This window comes from Zingiber officinale, chromosome 7B, assembly GCF_018446385.1.
Source record: "Zingiber officinale cultivar Zhangliang chromosome 7B, Zo_v1.1, whole genome shotgun sequence".
NCBI classification, from domain to species: domain Eukaryota; kingdom Viridiplantae; phylum Streptophyta; class Magnoliopsida; order Zingiberales; family Zingiberaceae; genus Zingiber; species Zingiber officinale.
This window is the reverse complement of record NC_055999.1, coordinates 12318239-12339753: the sequence shown is the minus strand read 5'-3', so window position 1 is coordinate 12339753 and position 21515 is coordinate 12318239. Positions and strand designations below refer to the sequence as shown.

At 35.0% G+C, this 21515-nt stretch overlaps 4 protein-coding genes across 4 annotated transcripts; 3 read left to right on the top strand and 1 right to left on the bottom strand.

Annotated features, from left to right (window-relative positions):
• Positions 1–8379: 8379 nt before the first annotated feature.
• LOC122003571 (protein FLOWERING LOCUS T-like) lies at positions 8380–9752 on the top strand. The gene is made up of 5 exons (XM_042558666.1): positions 8380–8613; positions 8879–8940; positions 9022–9062; positions 9186–9402; positions 9497–9752. The coding sequence occupies exons 1-5, from the start codon at positions 8422–8424 to the stop codon at positions 9501–9503; spliced, it is 519 nt and encodes a 172-aa protein (XP_042414600.1). The 5' UTR covers positions 8380–8421; the 3' UTR covers positions 9504–9752.
• A 368-nt stretch (positions 9753–10120) lies between these two features.
• On the top strand, positions 10121–11481 carry LOC122005339 (calmodulin-like protein 3). Its single transcript, XM_042560349.1, has one exon. The coding sequence runs from the start codon at positions 10373–10375 to the stop codon at positions 10997–10999; it is 627 nt and encodes a 208-aa protein (XP_042416283.1). The 5' UTR covers positions 10121–10372; the 3' UTR covers positions 11000–11481.
• Positions 11482–11996: 515 nt separating this feature from the next.
• On the bottom strand, positions 11997–13478 carry LOC122005336 (transcription factor bHLH153-like). Its single transcript, XM_042560348.1, has 5 exons — positions 13287–13478; positions 12757–12892; positions 12632–12697; positions 12431–12544; positions 11997–12344 (listed from the first exon to the last, which is right to left on the bottom strand). The coding sequence occupies exons 2-5, from the start codon at positions 12880–12882 to the stop codon at positions 12210–12212; spliced, it is 441 nt and encodes a 146-aa protein (XP_042416282.1). The 5' UTR covers positions 12883–12892; positions 13287–13478; the 3' UTR covers positions 11997–12209.
• A 2041-nt stretch (positions 13479–15519) lies between these two features.
• LOC122005335 (eukaryotic translation initiation factor 2A-like) lies at positions 15520–21166 on the top strand. The gene is made up of 14 exons (XM_042560347.1): positions 15520–15662; positions 15920–16056; positions 16151–16505; positions 16582–16768; positions 16845–17079; positions 17159–17227; positions 17333–17434; positions 17576–17616; positions 18909–19042; positions 19115–19178; positions 19286–19382; positions 19451–19560; positions 20740–20765; positions 20870–21166. The coding sequence occupies exons 2-14, from the start codon at positions 16017–16019 to the stop codon at positions 20970–20972; spliced, it is 1563 nt and encodes a 520-aa protein (XP_042416281.1). The 5' UTR covers positions 15520–15662; positions 15920–16016; the 3' UTR covers positions 20973–21166.
• The last annotated feature ends 349 nt before the right edge of the window (positions 21167–21515 follow it).

Below are 21515 nucleotides of genomic sequence, written 5' to 3'. Positions count from 1 at the left end.
TGGGGGTAAGATAGAGAGGCTAGTTTGGTCGAGTTACTTAGGAACTGAATGAGTTGGTGAACTATGGAAGGGTGGCTGTGCTAAGTAAACTTGATCAGAATTCATAGTTTGACGGTTTAGAACCATCATTAAAATTCTTATATAATTCATAATTTAGAACTGTCATTGATGGTTCAACGGTTTCAAAAATTGACTCTTAAGGGTAACTCTAATGCAGGTTTTTTGGACTGGTTTGCGAAATCAAAAAGCTCTAATCACTATGGGCATGAAATTTGAAGTTTTTATTTTAAGAGAAATTTCAAAGTTGGCTTTCTCTCTCGAAACTTTGATTTCATATAGGGACTCTAAAATTCTCGTTCAGAGTTTGATTAGAGATGACCTTATGACTTTCTTCCATTTAATTGGAATTGAAAATTATTTAAATTTAAAAATTAAAGATATGCATAGAAGAATAGGTGATATGAAAAAATAAAATAAAATGCATCAGAATATTTATAAATTTAGGAAATAATAATGCATAAAAATTTAAAGGTTCATTATTTACGTTTTTGTTAGGATGTCTTTTTTCCTTGATCTAAAATATCTTTATATTATTTGATCATTCGGTTATATAAAATCTAACAGCTACTTTATACAAATATATTATCTGATTATTTAGTCATATAGAAATTAAATGATATCTTCTATAACGTGTAAAAATTAAGAATTAGCTTGTAAAATTATAGAAGCTACCTGTTATCTTTTATAATTTTATGAGTAATAGTCGAATTAAAATAATATTTCAACTAACAAACTAAATAATGGGGACTCCTTGACATTTATTATGTTTGAAATGAATGAACACAAACTAATCGAGTGCGAAAAAATTAACATATAATTTTTACAATGTGTAACAGTTAACGATTATCTTCTACATATTATAAAAGTTAATCGATAGTTGTATTGAATCTAGAGATATTTTGAATAAGTCATTTTAAAACGAGCATACAAAAATGCTCATTTGACTTTTTTTTTTTTTTTTAAGTAAAAGAAATACTTATGTAACCAAAACGTAGATGATGGACGCCTTTACATTGTTTATCTAATAATAATAAGTTAATCATAATTATTAATAAAAATGATTAAATAAAAAAAATTAAATTGATTATTAGATCGTCAATTAACCGACAGTTCGAACCATTGACTTCGTCGGTTAACAGATGGTTTAACTTGTCAGCTTAAATCAGTGGTTAACGGAGTTATAACCCATTAAAGAATATTAATTTTTTTTTGGCAAAAGAATAAAATACGCGCCAAAATATATTTTCTCATTCAAATAATAAAAAATACTTTATTTAAAAAAAAGGGAAAAAATGACAAATAGATTATTTTTCAGCCTAAAAATCAATCCTTAGTTTTTAAAAATATTATATTTTGTTCATCTGCTAAATTAATTAGTGTATGCTCCTCGGCATTATTGTAACTTCAATTTCAATAATCAGACATAATTTTAAATTAAGATTTCAGTCCATTAAAATTATTGTTGTATAATTTTGTAGTCACGACTTGAATTTAAGTCGTAGAAATATTATTTAATAAAATTTACATGTGACAGAAGGCGATTCGCTCGCCTCCAGTATCCCCACTAATTCATCTTTAAGTCAATACAGAGGAGGTAAATCACGGAAGACTACTAACTATTAGTATAGGCGGTAAGACATGGAAGGAGGTGTCAGGGCCAACCCTAAGATATATCACTGGGGACGATGGCCTAGAGCTCTCGATTTTTAGGGGCCTCCAAATATATATATATATATATATTAAAATTTAAGAAAAAAAAGAAGGTAAAGGATCTTTGTTTTTTCTCTTTCCAAACTTTATTCTTTTTATAATTATTTCTTCATTAATTCGTTTATGTTTACAGAAGTTAAAAGATTTTAAAGAGTAAAGTTTGAATCTTAATTTCCTCTCTTCTTTTTCTTCTTGAGATCTCTTCTAATTAAATCAAAAAATTCTATTCAAATTTTAATTTCATCAATATATAAACTTACAATGTAAGTTACCTACTTATCTATATTTTTTTTCTTATTATCAATATTTAATATTGATTTTTAATATTATATTAAAATCTATATTTTTATGATTTTTCTTATAGATTTGAAAAAGTTTAAATAAATCATCCCAATTTTAATCATTATAGAATAGATTATATTAATTGCTTTAAACATAAATTAGGTTTTATTACTCTTTAACTATTATTTTCACTACTTGTATTTATTTTATTGCTAGTTTTGTTGTTGGTTTTGTATGTTTTATTTTTACACTTGAAATTTATAGTATAAATAAGTTTCTAAAGAAATATCAATATGGGCGTAGGAAAAAAATAATAAAAGAAAAAGAGTGGAATAGATTATTAAAACTTACAAAGGTGTTCTTCATAATTTTTTTAAAGCTAGCTCTTCAATTGAAGATTTAGTTGATGAATTTATAGAAGAAAGTCAAGAAAAACTAAATGATCATACAATCAATGAATGAACATGAAAAATTAAGAGAAAATGATAATGATGATTTGAATGTAAATGACTACAATTTTATGCATTGAAAATGAGGTATTATAAAAACTTGACTTTGAAGACTTTATTAATGATTTTGCTTCTCAAAATGTTAGAAAATCTAGATTTTTTCAATGATTATTTCATACTTGTTTTTTTTTTTTGTATTTGTAGGTATTGTACTTTTTGGAGAAACATGAGAAACATATTTTGTATAATGTTACACTTTTAAAAAATCTTGAGAAATATATTTTGTATGGAGTTTATTATATTTTAATTAAAATATATTGATTTTTAAATTTTTATATTAAACTCTATTTAAATTGTACGTTAATAAAAAAAAAATCTATAGAGGTCTCTTTTCGCCAAGGGCCTCAAAAAGTCAAGGATGGCCTGGGAGGCATACTCGGGCACGTCGAATTTTGACTCCAATATCTCATGTGATAATACTCAATGTCTTAACCACCGCACTATCCCGAGGGGACAAAATTCATGTATCATAGATTCGTGTTCTTTTGATTTGATTAAAGTCAAGAAAGTCTTTTCAATTAAATTAAGAGGTGCGATTTTTTTTAGTGATAGATTTTTATTAACTTTTATATAATTACACAGAGTTGTGAAAAGAATTTCATGGAATTCTATAAATTTTTTTTGAAAGACTTTTACATAAATTTATAAATTTTTTCATGAAAAAATTATCAAAATGATGAAAAAGTAAAACACGAGAAAAAAAATTAATATTTACCATCATACATTCAAATAAAATACGCCCATAAACAAAATACGCACATAGAAATCGATGATCACACAATAATCAAGGTAACTAATGTTGGGTTTGCAAGGTTACAAACATAGTCTCACATTGTAAAACACATGGGAAAGATCATGAGTTTATAAGAGAAAGATATCTCTATTGACATGAGGCCTTTTGGGGAGAGCCCAAGAACAAAACTATGAGAGTTTAGGCCCAAAGTGGACAATATCATGCAATTGTGGAGATATCTAAACTCTTTTCGATCCTACAAGTGGTATCAGAGTCCGGACTGGCAGAAGGTTTAACCACCGACTGTGCACAACAACCATGGTCTGATTAAGCCATGTGAGTACAATATTACCTCGAACAAAGAAAGTGGGAGCTCCTATGTTCGAATTAAGAGGACTTGGTGGGTCGAAGGATCGGACTTGGGAAGCATGTGGTTTTTGTTTGAAGGGGGATGGTTGGGTTTGCAATGTTGCAAACATAGTCACACATTGTAAAACACATGGGAAAGATAATAGGTTTATAAGAGAAAGATATCTCCATTGGCATGATGCCTTTTGGGGAGAGCCCAAGAACAAAATCATGAGGGCTTAGGCTCAAAGTGAACAATATCATGCAATTGTAGACATATTTAAACTCTTTTCGATCCTACAACTGATGCTCAGACAAGAGCGGATGCTTCTCGATTCAATAGCGAAGGAGGTCTAGGAGCAAGGAAGAGACAGAACCGTGGAGGAAGGGAAAAAAGAGAGATATGTTGGGTAAGAAGCCCATAGAAATCTAAAGGATCAATAGATGATTTTTCTTTTGTTTTTTAAAGTTTACCAAGGGTTTAAAATTTATATCCAGAGGATTTTTAAAAAATTTATGAAAATCTATTGAAAGTATAGATACCAAAAGATTTTTATAGAGTTTTAAAAAGTAAAAATTTCAATGCTATATAATTTTTTAAAACTTAATACAAAAATTAATTTAGATATCATTAAATTTCTATGGAATTTATAAAAGTATAGATTAAATACACAGACTTAAAAATCTATCAAAATTATTAAAAGTAATTAGAAATCATACACCCCTAAATTATTTTTTTTTTATTTTCTCCGGTTCGACCGACCATTTGGATTCCACAACACTGCTGCGAACGAAAACAGTACCAAGTTTAATTATAAATCATGTATTTTTTTCTTTCTTTTTTTGGTCTAAATGAATTCATTATTAGTAATTCAAAGTTAATCCATTAGCAGTGGTAGAGAGTAGAGACTAGAGAGTTGAATCGACCAACCTCTCGATCTTTGGCGTGTCGGGCCGGGTAGATGCTTCAAGAAAAAAAACTGATTAATCATATTGGGTAGTATTAAGTCTGGGGTGATCGGTCTGGTTCTATAGAAATTTTCAACCGACTATCAGAATAAATCGGGAAGCGCTTATAGCAGACAGTCCAGAAGTCCAGCATCCTTTAGTTGCCCGCCCCATTTGGAGGAAAAATTCCTACAAATTTACCATAGTTGGAACTCGAATCGCGAGTAATTGGGTGACATTTGTATGTCCTACCGCTGTATCATAACCCCGGGGGCCGGGTAGATGCTTCAAGAGAGAATTACTGGAGGTTGTTTTAATTCTGTGAAAAGGATTTTATCTTACATGAATCCATTTTTCGATCTAATTAGCGGTGATACTGCCTCAAGAAGTTATGCCTCCTCGCAATACAGTGAGAACCCCATTTCTTTCGTGATGCATATTCAAGCTCGATATCCTTTTCTCATGGAATTATTGAAATCCTTTTGTGTGTGTGTATCCTTTAGAAGCAGTGCAAGAACACGACCATCTCGATAATTTGGTAGCAATATTTTTAGAATGAAGTTTCACACAGTTTGGAGGTAATGAAAAAGTAATGTATCTTCCCCTCAGTGTCTCGGGAATGCTTTCTATTTCTTGAGCTGCAAGAGTAACACGAGTAGAAAGAAAAAGAAGATTCAAAATGGAGCTTAATTTCTCATGCTTTTAGTAAACCCAACATCTATTATACTTTTTCAACGCTGGTAAAATAAAATCTCTCACCTATCTATCAAATGATTTGATAATGTGATATGAATGAATCAATAAGAAGAAGCCTATATGTCAGCTTGGAAGTCAGTCCAAGTAGAAACTGTCTCTCCACATCAGGAATTAGTTAAAATGACTATTTAGAATCTAGAGGGACCTGATAGTTGAAGTTTAAAGATCATTGTGTCTTCATCTTAACGCCAAAATGTTAGCATTTTTAATATAATGAATGTGCCATTACACTAGAATAATTTTATCTTTCTAGTAGCAGATTACTTTTATATAGGTTAGGGCAAACTACTTTTGACATCCCAAAACTAGGCCTAGTCAACTAGTGCACAAGGTTTCATCCTTTGGCTAGATTTTCAACATGTTCTTTCGCCCATATCTCCCTTGTACGGAAAGATCTGCATGAGTTTTAAATGGGGCAGTGCGTTTAATGTGTGCACGCTTCCCTTCCTAAAGTGATCTTAATTATATAATAGTGCACCACCCTAGAGAATATATATTGATAGAACTTCCCTACACCTATTGAGATTCCTTCTATGCATCCATATCTGTTGGGAGTTACCACCCTAGTCTGAGCAAAATAAGGAAGCAACTTATGTGTGCAAGGAAATGAAAAATGAGAATCCAAAGTGCATTAGCAATCCCAAAGTAAAATTATGGATGAACTTTTAAACAGTTCGATTATATCAATTGTATCATGAGCCTTGAATCGACACTAGCTAGATACATTTTATAGAAAATCACAATATATAAATTATAATATGTAAACATCCTCCATTTGGGACTTTCTCATAACTTGCATATAAGTCTGCTTAAATCATGTGCTTGTGGTTTAATTGATGGATTTGATATGTAATTTATTTGTTTGTGAGATTTAATAATGACAAGTTATACTTGAAATATATGCATGTTTTATACGAGCAATAGTTCTTTCCACATGTGGAGTTGCTATTCCTTTTGTGATATAACTTTGGGTTGTTTCATGTTATCTATCTACAAATTCTAGTTTAACTTAGATTTTCCAAAATTTTAATTATTCTTAGGCTTGACATACCTAAGTCAAAAATTTTAATTAGGAAAGCAAAAGTAGTCCAAAGTTTGATACACTTTTAGGTACTTAATAATACTGGAGGCTAGATGCCTCTAGACAATGTAAATTATGTTAATTAACAATTTTCCAATAGAATGATGGACCACAGCATAAGATGTGATAAGAACATCTAAAGTACATGAAATAGTTTATTATTTGTTTTATAATGTTTGACACCTAAACTATATTCCCAGAAGTAATCAAAATAAAGGTAAAACGCTCCAAATCAGGTGATAAATCAACATAATGGTTATGTATATTTTGTTAAAGATGCATTCACCAATACATCAAGTAAGAGCTCGATTGTGGACAAGGGTGCTTCATGAGTACTACTCTCTTTTTTTTTCTTTTTCATACTTTTGGAATAATTCCTTGATTGCTTAACTCCTATTTTTATTAATGCATGTTTGTCGAAAATAGATTCTTGTAAAACAAACAGTTTATTCGTAATTATAACCTATATTTTTTATGATTACATATATTCTCTTTCTTTTTGAATGTACCAAACTAACTCTCCATATCTTCCTCTCTGGGACTTGTTGAACTAGTAATCTTTTCCACTGAGCTTACTTGTATTTTCTATTCCAAGTTTGAATCAATCAATGCTCTGATTGATTTACATTGTTTTCTGAACTTTCAATCCCTACCTCGTGCTAAATAGTATCCAGCCATACTTTGGACATGAAGATGAACAAGTTGGAGCTGCACCAAAAACTTGCTAGACATCCATTTATCACACCACAGCAATCTAACAATGACATTCTGAAACAGCAAGCCATTATACTCCATTCTGCTCAAACAGCCAATTAGAAAAGGTGTCATATAGTAAGACAAGAAGAGCAATAGATGTTCAGAAAAATAACTTCTTAATAGATTTGTATTATTGTCGAGCCTTCTCTTGATAATCATCTGATGAAGTATTTTCCCCATATTAGCACAACCTGCAATAAGGTTGCATTATTGATTTAAAAAACACTCAAAGAGTTCAGCTTCCAAATAACTCTGATCTATCTCGTTCCTCCTCACACAACCATTAAAAATTGATCGAATTAAGGCATGCAACCTAAGGTATGGATGAACTTTTTTTTCCCCCTACAACAGTTCAAGGCAAGTGGATAACTTATGCTTAAATGCAATAAAACATATTTTCCCCATTCATGGAAGAAGTTCATCGCATTATGATTTCCAGATGAAAACAAGTAATACAGCACATGGTTTGCAAATGACGGCTGCAAGTGGCATATACATCAGCACACCATGATCACTTAGATTCCTCTCTCTCTCTCTCTCTCTTACTAGATCACCATTTTCCCCTGGATGCAACTCTTCCAGCCTGCACTTCGAATCTAAGTTCAAACATGCATCTCTCATTTCAATACAAAAATCAATTCATCCTCAACACATATATGGCCTTTCATGATCTTTACAAAATTACAGCACTCTATTCCCTGACACCCTATGAGATGGCAAAGAGATCACTTCCTTCCTTCAGCTGTAGTTATACTTGGTGATCTCACACTCCTGCTTTTGAGATCATGGAATCACTTTAAAATCTTAGCTGAGCTGCTATCTTCAAGCACTTCAAGCATGCAGCTGGCCACTCCCTGTGATCCCCAGAGCAAAGATTGGATGCAATCAAGTCAAAAGGCAATCCACTTTTTGCAGAACAAATCATTCATTCAAGAGGTTCCAGATTTAGAGAATAACTCGCCAGATTTACTCACTATGCAATGAGTCATCCACTTGCTCTTGTTGAGGCATAAACTAAGGTTCAATTTATTCAACATTTCACTGACAAAGACCTTAACTAGTTATATACTCTTATATGTGCTGAAAAAGTAGATTCCAGTTCCAGTTCTTATGTCAGAATGGAGGTCCCCAATCATTTTGCAGCAATATAAATGGACCTCCAGTTCATTCATGCTACTATCAAGCCACTGCTAAGAGATTGAAGTCAAACTTTCTTAGCAATCTCTCTGTTATTAGTCATGTCGAGGGATCCTCTTGTTGTAGGGAATGTGATTGGTGAGGTGCTAGATCATTTTGTCCAGACAGTGACATTTCGGGTGATGTACAACAACAAAGAAATAACGAATGGGTCTGAACTCAAACCATCTGCAGTGGCTAAGGAGCCGAGGGTTCAAATCAGAGGCCAGGACATGAGGACACTATATACACTTGTAAGTACAAACTTAAAATTATACCTATTGCATGGCAAAAGAAAACATTGTGCCACTAACCATGTTAATGATGACAAATTTTGTGATGTTTGTTCAGCCAATTTAAAGTAAGATTTGATATGCAAAGCAGGTTTTTGTCTAGTTCAGGGGAATCCTAATTTGGTTTGATCAATCTGTATGCAAGCATTTTGTATGAAATATTAGGATTCAGAAGTTATATGATAGTAGAATTCATATTTCGATTGCTTTGTTTATGTTTGAAAAGGTTATGGTGGATCCAGATGCACCAAGCCCCAGCAATCCAACAAAGAGAGAGCACCTTCATTGGTGAGATAAAAAGAACAAAATTGAAGTCATCTAAATCACCAATGGAAGATTCTAACTGTTATTCCTTTTCGGTTCATTCAGGTTGGTGACAGACATTCCGGAAACAACTAATGCCAGCTTTGGTGAGTTGATCAGGATCTATATATTCATAGCCATTACAATGAAATCTTGTATGATGAATCAAGAAGGATATGACAATGAAAATCTGAGCACATTAGAATGTTTTCCATGCTTCATCTTACCAGGAAATGAGATTGTTTGCTACGAAAGTCCACAGCCAACTGCTGGGATTCATCGTTTTGTATTTGTTCTGTTTCGTCAATCAATTCGACAAACTGTTGACGCACCAGGCTGGAGGCAAAACTTCAACACAAGGGATTTCTCTCAGTTCTATAACCTTGGAGATCCTGTTGCTGCAATGTTCTTCAATTGCCAGAGGGAGAATGGTTGTGGTGGAAGAAGGTATGTATCTCACTAATTGTCATCAGGCTTATCGCAAAACCATTGAAATGCTGAATCTGAAAGTTTTATGCATGATACTCATTTTTTCTTGAAGGTACTAATAATCATAATCCGTCGATCAATGGACTTGAAGGGTTTTGGGAACTTGTCAAGTATGAGCATTCAAGGAGGCAACATTCATGCAAGAGTTGCACAGATTATCAACTCGTCATTATACATGCAATATAATAACAATTAAGCTGTGTATTAGTAATAAAGCTGTCTCCATTTGTGTTGCATCTAATTCAAGAAGGTTAAGCCTCGAGTACTATGATTTTGCTTAATAAAGATTTGAAAGTTCTCATTTTAAAGAGATTTAAACACTCTCTACTTTCGTCGAGACTAGGAACTAAAGCTAAAAAAATAACCATCTCAGAGAAGAAAAGAAAAGGAAAAAAAAGAATCATCTATTGATCAGTAAAAAAAATTTTAAGGTCGGATGAGTTACCTCTCGATTAATTGGATCGTACGAATTCGATATTGAATTATTTAAAAAAAAATCTTTTAATTAATCGTTATTATATCTCCATTACTCCACCACCCACCCACCCACCACTCATTCCCAGTTCATCTCCTCCTGGCGTCATCTCCGCCGCCCATCTCTATCCCTCATCAGTCAACGCCAACCGTCGGATCCATCCACAATCAATGAACGCCATCACCGGCGCCCTTTCGTCGTCACGTGCCTGTCCACCTATCAACAGCAAACGTCGATCCAACCGCTGGAATCGGATCCGACGGGCCTCCTCTTTCCTTGGCGCACACCGCTCCCCGATGCACCCACCCGATCCGCTTCCAAACGGTCGAATTTTATATCGAAAACGCGTTTTCTGAAACAGGCGCGTGGGGACGGCGACGATGCCGTAAGCAGAGCACCGGTTTTAAAGTCTCGATCGAGTCTCCACCACAGTACCACACCTTCAATTCAACAATGGAGCTTGTTCCGATCCCATTTCTGACGTTCATCGTGAGGATTTCCCTCCTCTGCCAGCATTTCTATGCCCTTCTCCGCCTCCTCTTGCCTTCGTCTTGGCAGCCGCCGAAACCGCCGTCGCTTTCTTCGACTGCTATTGCTACCAAAAGGGAAGCTTCCGCCGTTACACCGCCGTCGGAACTGACGCGCGTCTTCGAGATGTTCGACCGCGACGGCGACGGGCGCATCAGCAAGCAGGAGCTCTGCGACTCGCTCGAGAACCTCGGCATCTACATCGCCGACGCGGAGCTGGCGGCGGTGATCGAGCGGGTGGACGCGGATGGCAACGGCTGCGTCGACGCGGAGGAGTTTGCGGCGCTGTACCAGACGGTCATGGAGGGCGAGGCGGAGGAGGCGGAGATGCGGGAGGCGTTCGAGGTGTTCGACCAGGACGGGGACGGGTTCATAGCGGTGGAGGAGCTGCGGGACGTGCTGGGTTCGCTGGGGGTGGCGCAGGGGAGGACGGAGGAGGCGTGCAGGCGGATGATCGGCAAGGTGGACGTCGACGGAGACGGGAGGGTCAGCTTCGTCGAGTTCAAGCAGATGATGAAGAGGGGAGGAATCGCCGTGGCCATGAACTCATAGTAGCCGGCGGTGATCGGAGGATTTAATGAATCGGGCAGTTTATTGTAGATAGTGATGAAGATGAAAAAAATCAGGGGAAGAAAAAAATAAAAATTAATTACTTTTAGAAAAGAAAAAAAAAGGGGTAATTTTTTATCACTGAAAAATAGTAAAGCTCCATCGACTTCTGTGGCCATGTTCACTGCTCGAAGTCAGACTCCACTATCATGTACCAATCTTGCTTTTTTCCAGTCGATTTCCACGACAATGTAATCCATTATCCATCCCATTTCCCAAGTCAACTCCAGGAACCAGGACAATGATCATGGCTTAGAGTTCATCCTCAACAGGATGAGTAGCTTCTTTAAGCATCCTTTCTATTCACTTTTGCCAATGAAATTAACGTTGCATTCATGTGGAATGGATTTTCAACTGGTGGCAATCATGATTCCTTTCCTCTGTTTTCTTGTGGCCTTGAGTGTAATGCAAGTTTCTTAAGAAAAGATGTTTAACTTCACCTTCTTTATAACCAACAAATTGTTACAAAAGCTAAGCATCAGTTACATTCTTTGTTAATTAGTTGCCCATAATCTATCTTTTTTGGGCGTCTTTTTGCTTAATTTGGTGGAAAGTCCAAGTGGTGGATTTAGATCTGTTTACTTCACAAGGAAATACATTCTGGGACAAGAAACTTAGGTCTCTTTCCTCTATTTACTAATGTGGAAGACACAGTTCTTTTTCCTCTGTTTACAATAGTGAAAAATATGGTGTAAGAAATTTGCTCAGAAGTTGAGATCTATCATGGAAGAAATTCTTGCCTCTTTTCATCTCTCCTCGTGGCTCATTCAAAAGCCATCTCTAAGGAAGTCGAGCTATTTAGCATCAGAATTGGATTATGCCAAGCTTATACAGCTCAACAAGTCTTTCGATTCTCTTACCAATTGTAGAGCTATAAGTTACAGGAAATTACTTTAATATGTCATACAAAAACACCATAAGAAACTATTGCAAATATGGCTGAAACCAAGCTGCAGTCTTCAATATAATCATATACTGCATCCAGTGCTTCCTGCAATTATATACATATATAACTGCAAGACTGATGCTATGACTGGTTACATTCCAATGAATTCTCTCTGGTCAATAGGGGAAATGAATGGAGTTAATCAGCAAATATATCTAAGCCAAACACAAATTAATCAACACTACTAGTTCCTGCTGTTGTTTAATTTCAGATATTGGATGGCCTTGTGCTTGAGTTCACTGGTGCCCACAAATCAGCCCCATTGCTTTGAGCAAGCTTCTGCGTCGATGCGATCGGCACGAGGCAGAGACCGCGCCTTCTCAAACTGTAATAATCACCTTCCTAGATCACATCACAAAGTGGATATTTTAAACATGAATCCTGAAGGCTAGTTTAAAATTCTCTACAGAGCTGAAGAAATGGCTCACTTCCACATTCCCTGTGACTGCTGTCCCAAGATAAGGAGCACTCAGCACATGAAGTTGTTCATGGAGGAAGTTGATGTAGGAAGTGGCCTCTGCAAGCACAGAAGCTGTGTCTGTCTGAGTTCATAAAAACAAGACAACAGAAACTTTTGTTACTCAAAAGTTCAGATCATTCATGTCTCAAGTTCATCTCTTAATTCCTACCTTGCCAAAAGGGGAAACCAGTTGCTGAAGCTTTGCTACTCTTTCTCCGATCTTATCCTTCTTCTCCTGCAATTAAGCCGCATGTCAATCGCAATCTCAGAGAAAGAGATACGAAGAGCACAAACCTTGGTAGACATGGCAGCTCCTCCACCATCTCCACCTCTGCGCCTCTTCTCGGCAGTCAAGTTGCTGAGAACAAAGCTATTGCAGCTTCTTCTTTTATGATCCACCATCTCTGCCATCATCATCATCTTCTACCTCCTGCGGAATTCATAGCTCAATATCTGAAACATTTAAACTCCGTCTCTGTCCTATTTCTGCTTCTAGACATGCCATCAGTTTTCTCATTGCCCGAATTAGTTTAATACAAATCTGGCACTGATGCATTGCACCCAACCTTCTCTATTTTTCCATGGTTCTGAAAAACCTATTGAAGCACTGGCCAATAGGACGATAGTCTAATTTGACCAGGGCGTCGCCACACTATGAACTTGATGATAATATCAAGCCAGTTGTCAGTTGCACAAAGTTTGACCACATGTTCTAGATATATATAGCAGGCTCTGAATCTTTTTTCTTTTTGCGTGTTGCCCTAAAATAAAGTTATACTAAAGCTCGACAGGATTATCAAGGGTTAATTGAAGACAGAACTCACCTGAATTCCAGGAGAAGAGCTCTGAAATATCAAGAGCTAGCAAATCAGACAGCTGCAGATGTTTAACACCTGCTCTTTCTCTCCATTAAAGTGAGTTAAAGCTCTTTTAGGAAAGGTAAATAGGATGGTTAGGAAGGGAAGAAGAGATAGAAGAGACTGTGAGAAATGAGCAAGGGTTTAAGGACTGAAGAAGGAGATGCTGTAGGTTTTTATAAGCAAATAGAAACCAGTTGATGGTTTTTTTTTTTTTTTTTTAAATTTCTGTTTTTTACAGCTAATATCCAACCCATGGATGGAGCCCACAGGTAGTTCGCGATGTCATCCTCTTACTTATCTTCTCTTGTCGCTTTAGGGCATTTGTCTAACTCTAGAGATTGAGGACAAGAATCCAAGTTTTTCAACTACCTGTCTAATTCAATTGCGTTCTTCTATTAATTAATTTAATTAGACCGTGTTACAGGAAAGAGTCTCTAATTTAATCCAAATCACAAAAAAGCTATCTGGAAAATTATTAGTGTTTATAATTTTTAATTAAACATAAAAAATGTATTTATGTTTGAGATTATTTAAAATTTGAACAGGAGCTAAATTTGACACTTTATAATCTTGCAAATAAGAATATAGAGAAAAATAAGAGATACTGGGGTCCACGCGCTTCGCGCCATCATAATTAGACTATAAAACATTTAACGTTCTAATCTAATGAGCCACTTGCAAGTTAACAACTATCATTAAACGTAAGTAATAATGATAAATCACGCTTTCAAATCTTATTGGTTTAGATTTATTTATGGGCAAAGGAGCGTCTATTTGTTTTTTTTATTATAAAATTAGGTATTATTTATTTATTTTTTTATCAAAGGGTATTCCATCCCATTAGCCCTTTAAAATGATATGATTATCCTTAAATATACTCATCAATATTATTACTTTTTTTTACCGCACTTATTAAATCTTGAATTGATCAATCGTTGTATGAATATGACAAGTCTTATAATGTAGTAATGTACTGTAAATTCATAATTACTACAATATAGATTTATCTTATTTAACACTATTCATATTGTAGTAATTATATAATTATAACGGCTATAACTATAGTAATCCTTATTAAATCATAACTGTTACACCGTAAATTTATCTCATTTATACAACTTGCTAACATGTTTAGAATTTAACACATAGGGTAAGTCTACTTGAGAGTAACTTTTTTTTTTTATAGAGGTTAATGGGATGTGATGTTTTTTTATTTTTATAGAGGTTAACGGGATGTATAAAATACTTGCTCCTGAGGCAATGGACAATGGTACAATTATAACTTTCTCAATTTTTAAGATATTTAAGGATTGAGTCATAGTTTTGATAAATTTACGGATAAATTTTTCTTAATAATAATTGACTTAAAAACATTAGACCGATAGATCACATATGGTAGATGAATGACTTAATCGATCATCCTCAAACTAAATATCTAATACTGACTAAAAAATCAAAATACTCTTTTAATTTTTATCATTTATTTTTTAAAAGTAAAATTTCAAGTATGGGTCATAAATCAAGCACTTGTCACGCAAATTTCTAATTAATCTAGGTATATTCTGTTGAAAAATGCAGTCAGAGGCTACGTGAATAAAAAAAAAAAAGTGTGTGAGGTAAGATGCGGTGGAATTGTTTATGAAAATTATGCAAACTTGTGTTCATGGATAAGACTGATCAACTAAATATTTGTCAAATCGTCTGGTAATTTAATGATGATGGATTTGGTTTAAATTTAAGTTTTTTTAATTTTTTTATTTTGGAGATCTTGTTTCATTTCATTTCGTCAATCTAATTTGATGTCTCCGTGATCCGCGGCATTCCAATTTCATGCCTTTTCTCGTGGCATGATTTGTGGTTTAGTGGCCCAAACTCTCTTTTGCCTCCTAAATGACTAGTAAGTAAATGAACATAGTTATCAAACTTAAAGCAGACAGAGACTTAATTGATTTTTAAAATGATAATACAATTATCATATTATTATTATTATTATCTATTAATTAGTCCTTATCTAAATATATAGCATGAGCTACATGGATTATTTTATTATGCCATAAAATAAAACAAATTGATTTTTAAAAAAAAAAACAAGTCCGAGTACTAGTGGGCTGGGCCGGGCCTCAGGCGGTCCGATTCACGTGAGACTCCTGGACCGGATGATCAAATCGGACCGAGCCGTCGGACAAAACTTGGGGGCTCGTGGAAATCTCGAAGCAGATCGTAGTTCGAGCGGTTGAAGGATTGCCATCTTTCGCCGCCGCCAAACGTCACAGGAGACGAGCCGGAGCACCCACCTTTGGACCTTGTGGCTACTTTAAGATTCGCCGGAGAAGACTTGTGGTACATCTACTTTTAGTCTTTCCCGCATCTTTATACTAGGGTTTTTGGTGTTTGCGTGTTGTCAAGCGAAACTCCTTCGATGCGGCGTCTGGAAACCAATCCGGTGTTAAAGATGCCTCTTTTATCGGAGTTGCATGATTGTTAGATTAAATTGACATCTTAAGCTTATGAAGTTTGGCGAGGCTTAGTTTTTTTTTTCCTGTATTTCCTGATAATTTTGACATCAGTTATGTTTCCCTTCTGAATTTGGTTATCAGGTTGCCATTTCTTCTAGCTCGGTTGTTGTGAACGCTGCTTAAAACTGAAGCTTGTTCTCCTTTTGACTCTTTAACATATAAGCCAGTTAAGGATTCCATGACTTCTATTGTTCAATCACCTAATTTGGAGATCCTTGGTATGTTCTTTTCACCTATGCATGATTTCTTGCGCTCGCCGTTACTAATACCTTGCCTGCATTGCCTTTTCTATTTATCTCTTGGTTACTCAAGCTAGAGAACCAGAAGGTTTCTCCATATGGAAAGGACCACCATTCAACAACGGGCAACCGGCAATCAAACTCGAGAGAGTTTCTTGCACCGTGGCAAGGTTCAGTGATAATGGGTCCAGGCTTATGGTGACCAAAAACAACTCTGTAATCAGTGTGTACGATGGCTATAGCTCCAATGAGATAAGGTCCTTTGAGATACCTTCCCTTCTTGGTGCCGCTTTGTCTCCATGTGGGACCTACCTCCAAACATTTCAGAAATCTACCAACCCTCAGGATAAAAATGTTGTGCTCTGGGAAATACATAGTGGTGCATCAGTCTATCAGCATTTTCAGAAGAATATGACTAAGGCCACATGGTTTGCTTCTTTTACTTATATTCCTATCTTGGTGATAAGATATCAGAATTTCATGTAACATTTTTTGAGTCTTCAGGCCGTCCATTCAGTTCAGCTCTGATGAATCTGTTGCCTGCCGGCTGGCAACAAATGAGATACAGTTCTTCGACTCAAAGGACTTCTCAAAAGGATTTATTTATAAGTTAAGACTGCCAGGTGTTGCGGCAATTGAGTTGTCAAAGGCTCCTGGCTCTTATATTGCAGCATTTTTGCCTGAATCAAAGGTTATTAGTCCTACTCTATCTGGACAATTATTGCTCCATAAAAAATTTAGTAACTAGAATGTGCCTTATTACTCAGGGTATTCCTGCCAGCATTCAGATCTTCTCATCTAATAAGGATGCTCAAACTCAGCCCATTGCTAGACGAAGTTTCTTTCGATGTTCAACTGTGACAATGCATTGGAACAAGCTATCTTCTGGACTTCTAGTAGTTGCTCAATCAGATGTTGATAAAACCAATCAAAGTTACTATGGTGAATCTAAATTGAACTATCTAACTACTGATGGGAGCCACGAAGGACTTGTTTCTCTAAGTATGTTCTACTGTCAAATTTCTTGATCCTTGGTATTAACAATGTCTACCAGTGTGATTGATTTTTCAGAGAATGGCAGGAAAAGAAGGGCCTGTGCATGATGTTCAATGGTCTTACTCTGGATTGGAGTTTGCTGTTGTTTATGGATGTATCCTACTTGTCCTTCTTGTTTTCTAATTTTCTCCCTACATTTAAATTGCCAATTACCTTGCTACATCTAGTAATTACAGTGATTTTTCTTTGCTTGTCTCAGTCATGCCTGCAAAAGCAACAATATTTGACAAGAAAGGCAATCCATCACTGGAGCTTGGGCAAGGCCCTTACAATACAGTCAGATTCAACCCCAAAGGAAGAGGTATATTTTATTTGGTAATCTGGTCAGCTTGTTATCTGATGCCATGTGGTGAAATTCTTGTGATTTCATCACTTAACAGTTAATAAATCAGACGCTTTGATGTTAGCTGATCCATATTTCCTTAATTTCTGATTATTCCAGTTGTATGTTTGGCCGGCTTTGGCAATCTACCTGGTGACATGGTATGTCATAGGATTGGTTTTAGTGTGCATTATAATTGCTTTTTTACAACCTTAACATAATTTTTTTTAATGATTTGCTATTCCTTAAAACCATGATAGTATGATATGTTTGATTTTTGCTCAACAATAAAGATAGAACCTTGAGACTTAGATTATTTGCTTTGATTCATTATTAGTGGACAGAAATATGTGGAAGCCAATTACATCGATATTTTCATAACATTTTAGTTAAACCAAGGGCATTGGAATCATCATATTCTAAACTAGGCTAATGAAAGAGTCCAAGATTTTTTCCATCTACAACAAGGAAGGTCATAAGGAAAAATATAATGGTTTGTTCATTGTTGTTTTGCTGAAAGTAAACATGTTTTCTTGGTTCAGTGCTCTAATATTTCCATTTTATTCTTTCCCCTTATTCTCTTCTTTCCCTAAATTTTCAGTGTGAGCAGACTAGAGTTTCTTTAACTCATACCTATTCAGTTCCTCAATAGCATTTCCTGTAGATTCCCACTTAAACTACTAATAAACAGATTATGATTGTAAATTTCTTGAAGGCTATCTTCAGTTTGGATAAAGGTCAATGAGGATCATAAATATGTGTATTGTTTTAAAATCCTTTTGAATGGACATTTCTATGTGGTTTTGTGAGATTGTTCTGTGCACTTTGTATAAACAGGAAAATTTGGAAATAAGTTGTAAGATTATTAGTGTTTCGATTACTTAAAGAAACAACAAGAAAGAAGAAAGTTCTAATGTCGCAAAGAGGTTGGATCTCAAGAAATGGATGTGAGGAGTTGATAGGAAATGAAGAATGTATCATTCTTGAACACTTTGTTGACAGAGAAGAATTGAGGAAAAATAAGTTAATATGGTGTGTATATATATACCATATTAAAACCATGCAAGTGAACTAAGAGGAATTCATTGTGCAAGGAGAGGCATAGGAATTTTAGAGAACTTAACAATTGAGAGGGATTTTGAAGTTTGTATGATCATCTTGGGCCTCTTAGAAAAATTTTATAGGAATGCGCTACAGCCAATCATGTTTTATGTGTTAAAATGTCTAGTAAAAACATACAAAAGTGTTAATACAGTAGAACAGGAATCTTAGATGGTCTGGTGCTGGTGGTTATTAGGGGAGAGAGAACACACCTATTTGTGCGCAGTTTAGTTGTTGTTTTTGATAGATGTTAAAATGCTTCTGCACTTATTTTTGTGCTTGAGAGATAGCACAGTCTGAACTGTGAAATGTTGTTTTCTTTATATTCTTCTAGTTTTGTTCCTTTTGATAGGCATTTTGGGATTATAAGGAAAAGAAATTGCTTGGAACAACAAAAGCAGAATGTTCAGTGACTAGTGAATGGTCACCTGATGGACGGTATTTCATGACTGCCACTACAGCACCAAGGCTGCAAATAGACAATGGGTATCTTTATTCTACCCTTAATTAGCTTTTTTCAGCATAAGAAGATGTGGCTAATGCTCAACTTTTCCCAAGGATAAAAATCTTCCACCATGATGGATCGCTTTATTTTAAGAAGATGTTCAATAAGTTGTATCAGGTATCTCATCATAATCTTGTGTTTGTTGCTAGTCTTGTATCATGTTCATTTATCTTCCAATCCCATATCAAATCACTGCTCATAATGGAAGAGGCTTGCTAATGCAGGCTGACTGGAAACCAGAAACACCTGAAAGCTTCAGTGATATTGATGAACTTGTGACGTCTGTCAACACTATTAAGATTGGTGACAATGAAAAGAAAGGTTACTCATTAATTTTCCATCAAAAATTGGATGACAGTCTATATACAATTGTGTTGTTTTTTTTTCAGCTCAGGGTTCAAAATCTACAGAGACAAGTAAGATCCCAGCTAGCATTGCTCAAAAGCCTGCTGCATACCGTCCACCCCATGCTAAAAATGCTGATTCAGTTAAGGCTGAGGTATGTACTCTTCTTTTTTTCCACTCTTATCTATTTTTGAGAGAAACAGATTGTATGTGATATCATCCAGTTGATGGTTTCTGTCATTTAACATTTAAAATATTCTTGACATCTAGTAATCATCATAAGCTTTATAGTGTGTATAAAACGGTATAAAATATCAGTCTGTGTTTGACTTTGGGTCTTCTGTTGGAACAATGTGATTTTCATATTGTCTCGTGCAAATTTTTGGCACACTTCAAAGCATGTGGAGATTAACACAAACGAGTTTAGTCTTATTCCTTTTCACTTAATTTGTATATCCTAAACATAAACTAATTGCTATTAGAAAATCAATTCAATAAAGTTCTGGATCAAGTTATAAAAATATAATAAACATCTCAACTAATATTCATACCTTATTAATACAAAAATCCCTCATGCATCAAATGTTAGCATTACTTGCAACATCAAGTGTCATTGATTTGGAAATTTTTTAAGATTCAGAGTAAATGATGCTTTTAAGACATCCTTTGTTGAAATTGGTTTATCCATGTATCTATAAATATATCTTGGTTATCAATTAATTAGTAATTGGACTTGAACTATCACAATTAGAACTGTGATGTGGTATCTATAAATATATCTTGATTATCAATTAATTACTAGTTGAACTTCAACGTGGATGTAGATGCGCGTTGGTTTCCCTGACTTCAATGCCATTTTTTTTTATTGGTGCTGGTGTTCCAGTTGGTTTTTTCTTTCCCTCCCCTTTTTATTGTGTTTTCATCCTCTCCCCTTGACCAAAATATGAAATCATATCTCGCTTGGTTCCGGACGATACCAATCGTGATAGGTCTTGTCTTGGCAAAACTATGTAGGCACCAATAGCACAATGGTATTCACCTATGCTGACATTAGTTGCTAATAGCAGCGAAACATTTTGGCTCTACCCATCCATACTGACGGGCACTTAAAAGCATAATATATATTCTAGAATATACTAAACTAAGAACATAATATTTTCTTTATTTCAAACCTTTTAGTCAGAATTCTTAATAATGAAACCACATTGTGCATGGCAATTTGTTAAATGCAATTTGCGTCTTGATACAATAAATTTCCAGCCTTATGATCAACTTGCTTCATTTAAATAATTTAAATCTATACTATGCTTAAATAATTCTCTTATCTTTGCAGCTGTTTGGAGGAATTGCTCCGGCAACGTAAGTCCCTCCTCATCCTCATTCTTCTCGTGTCGATGAAAAATATCAAAATTTTCACTTGCTCATTTTGCTGGACTTATGATATGCCATCTGTATATATTCAGAGAAATAAGCAAAAATGCATTGAGAAACAAGAAACGCAGGGAGAAGCAGAAAGAGAAAAAGGCTGCTGAATCTGGTAGTAATGCGTCGGCAAGTGAGAGCTAGATTTAGTTGTCGTTGCTACAAAACTTGGTTCTGAATAGCAGTGAGAAATCATTGATTTTGCAAATGCAGTTCGATTATTTTAAATTTTGTAGTTTCCTCAAAGGCCTGCGGATGGCTGAGATGTGGTATTTATATAATGTAGTGCTGCAAATCTCTCAACATTTTCACCTTAATAAAGATTTTTTTTCCGCATATTTGCATATGATCTCTTGGATGAGAATATTCCTGTACGAGTATCTGTTGCAGCCTTTTAACTTGAATACAAATGCCTATCCTATATATTAATAAATTGGTGATTTACCAAACTACCCATATCGTTTTGCGTATTATCTATAACACATAGCTATTTTTGAATTGACTAAATTATGTAGTTCTTTTCATTCTCTTTTCCATAATATCCCTTTTCTTTTACTGTTCATCCAAATTCCAAACTACTTTATTTCCCTCTCTTTTACCTCCAAAAAATCAAGTCTCTCCTTCGTCTCCATCGAAAAGTTCGCTTCTTCAAAGCAACCGAAAGTTTGTTCTTCCACATGAAAGTTC

Excerpts from the sequence above, each read along its gene's own strand:
- LOC122003571 (XM_042558666.1), top strand. The coding sequence starts at position 8,422 with ATGTCGAGGGATCCTCTTGTTGTAGGGAATGTGATTGGTGAGGTGCTA. Across the intron at positions 8,614-8,878 it reads TGAGGACACTATATACACTT|GTTATGGTGGATCCAGATGC; the intron begins GTAAGTACAAAC and ends ATGTTTGAAAAG. Across the intron at positions 9,063-9,185 it reads AACAACTAATGCCAGCTTTG|GAAATGAGATTGTTTGCTAC; the intron begins GTGAGTTGATCA and ends TCATCTTACCAG.
- LOC122005339 (XM_042560349.1), top strand. The coding sequence starts at position 10,373 with ATGGAGCTTGTTCCGATCCCATTTCTGACGTTCATCGTGAGGATTTCC.
- LOC122005336 (XM_042560348.1), bottom strand. The coding sequence starts at position 12,882 with ATGATGATGATGGCAGAGATGGTGGATCATAAAAGAAGAAGCTGCAAT. Across the intron at positions 12,698-12,756 it reads GAGCTGCCATGTCTACCAAG|GAGAAGAAGGATAAGATCGG; the intron begins GTTTGTGCTCTT and ends GCTTAATTGCAG. Across the intron at positions 12,545-12,631 it reads TGGTTTCCCCTTTTGGCAAG|ACAGACACAGCTTCTGTGCT; the intron begins GTAGGAATTAAG and ends TTATGAACTCAG.
- LOC122005335 (XM_042560347.1), top strand. The coding sequence starts at position 16,017 with ATGACTTCTATTGTTCAATCACCTAATTTGGAGATCCTTG. Across the intron at positions 16,769-16,844 it reads CATTTTTGCCTGAATCAAAG|GGTATTCCTGCCAGCATTCA; the intron begins GTTATTAGTCCT and ends CTTATTACTCAG. Across the intron at positions 19,561-20,739 it reads CTGATTCAGTTAAGGCTGAG|CTGTTTGGAGGAATTGCTCC; the intron begins GTATGTACTCTT and ends TTATCTTTGCAG.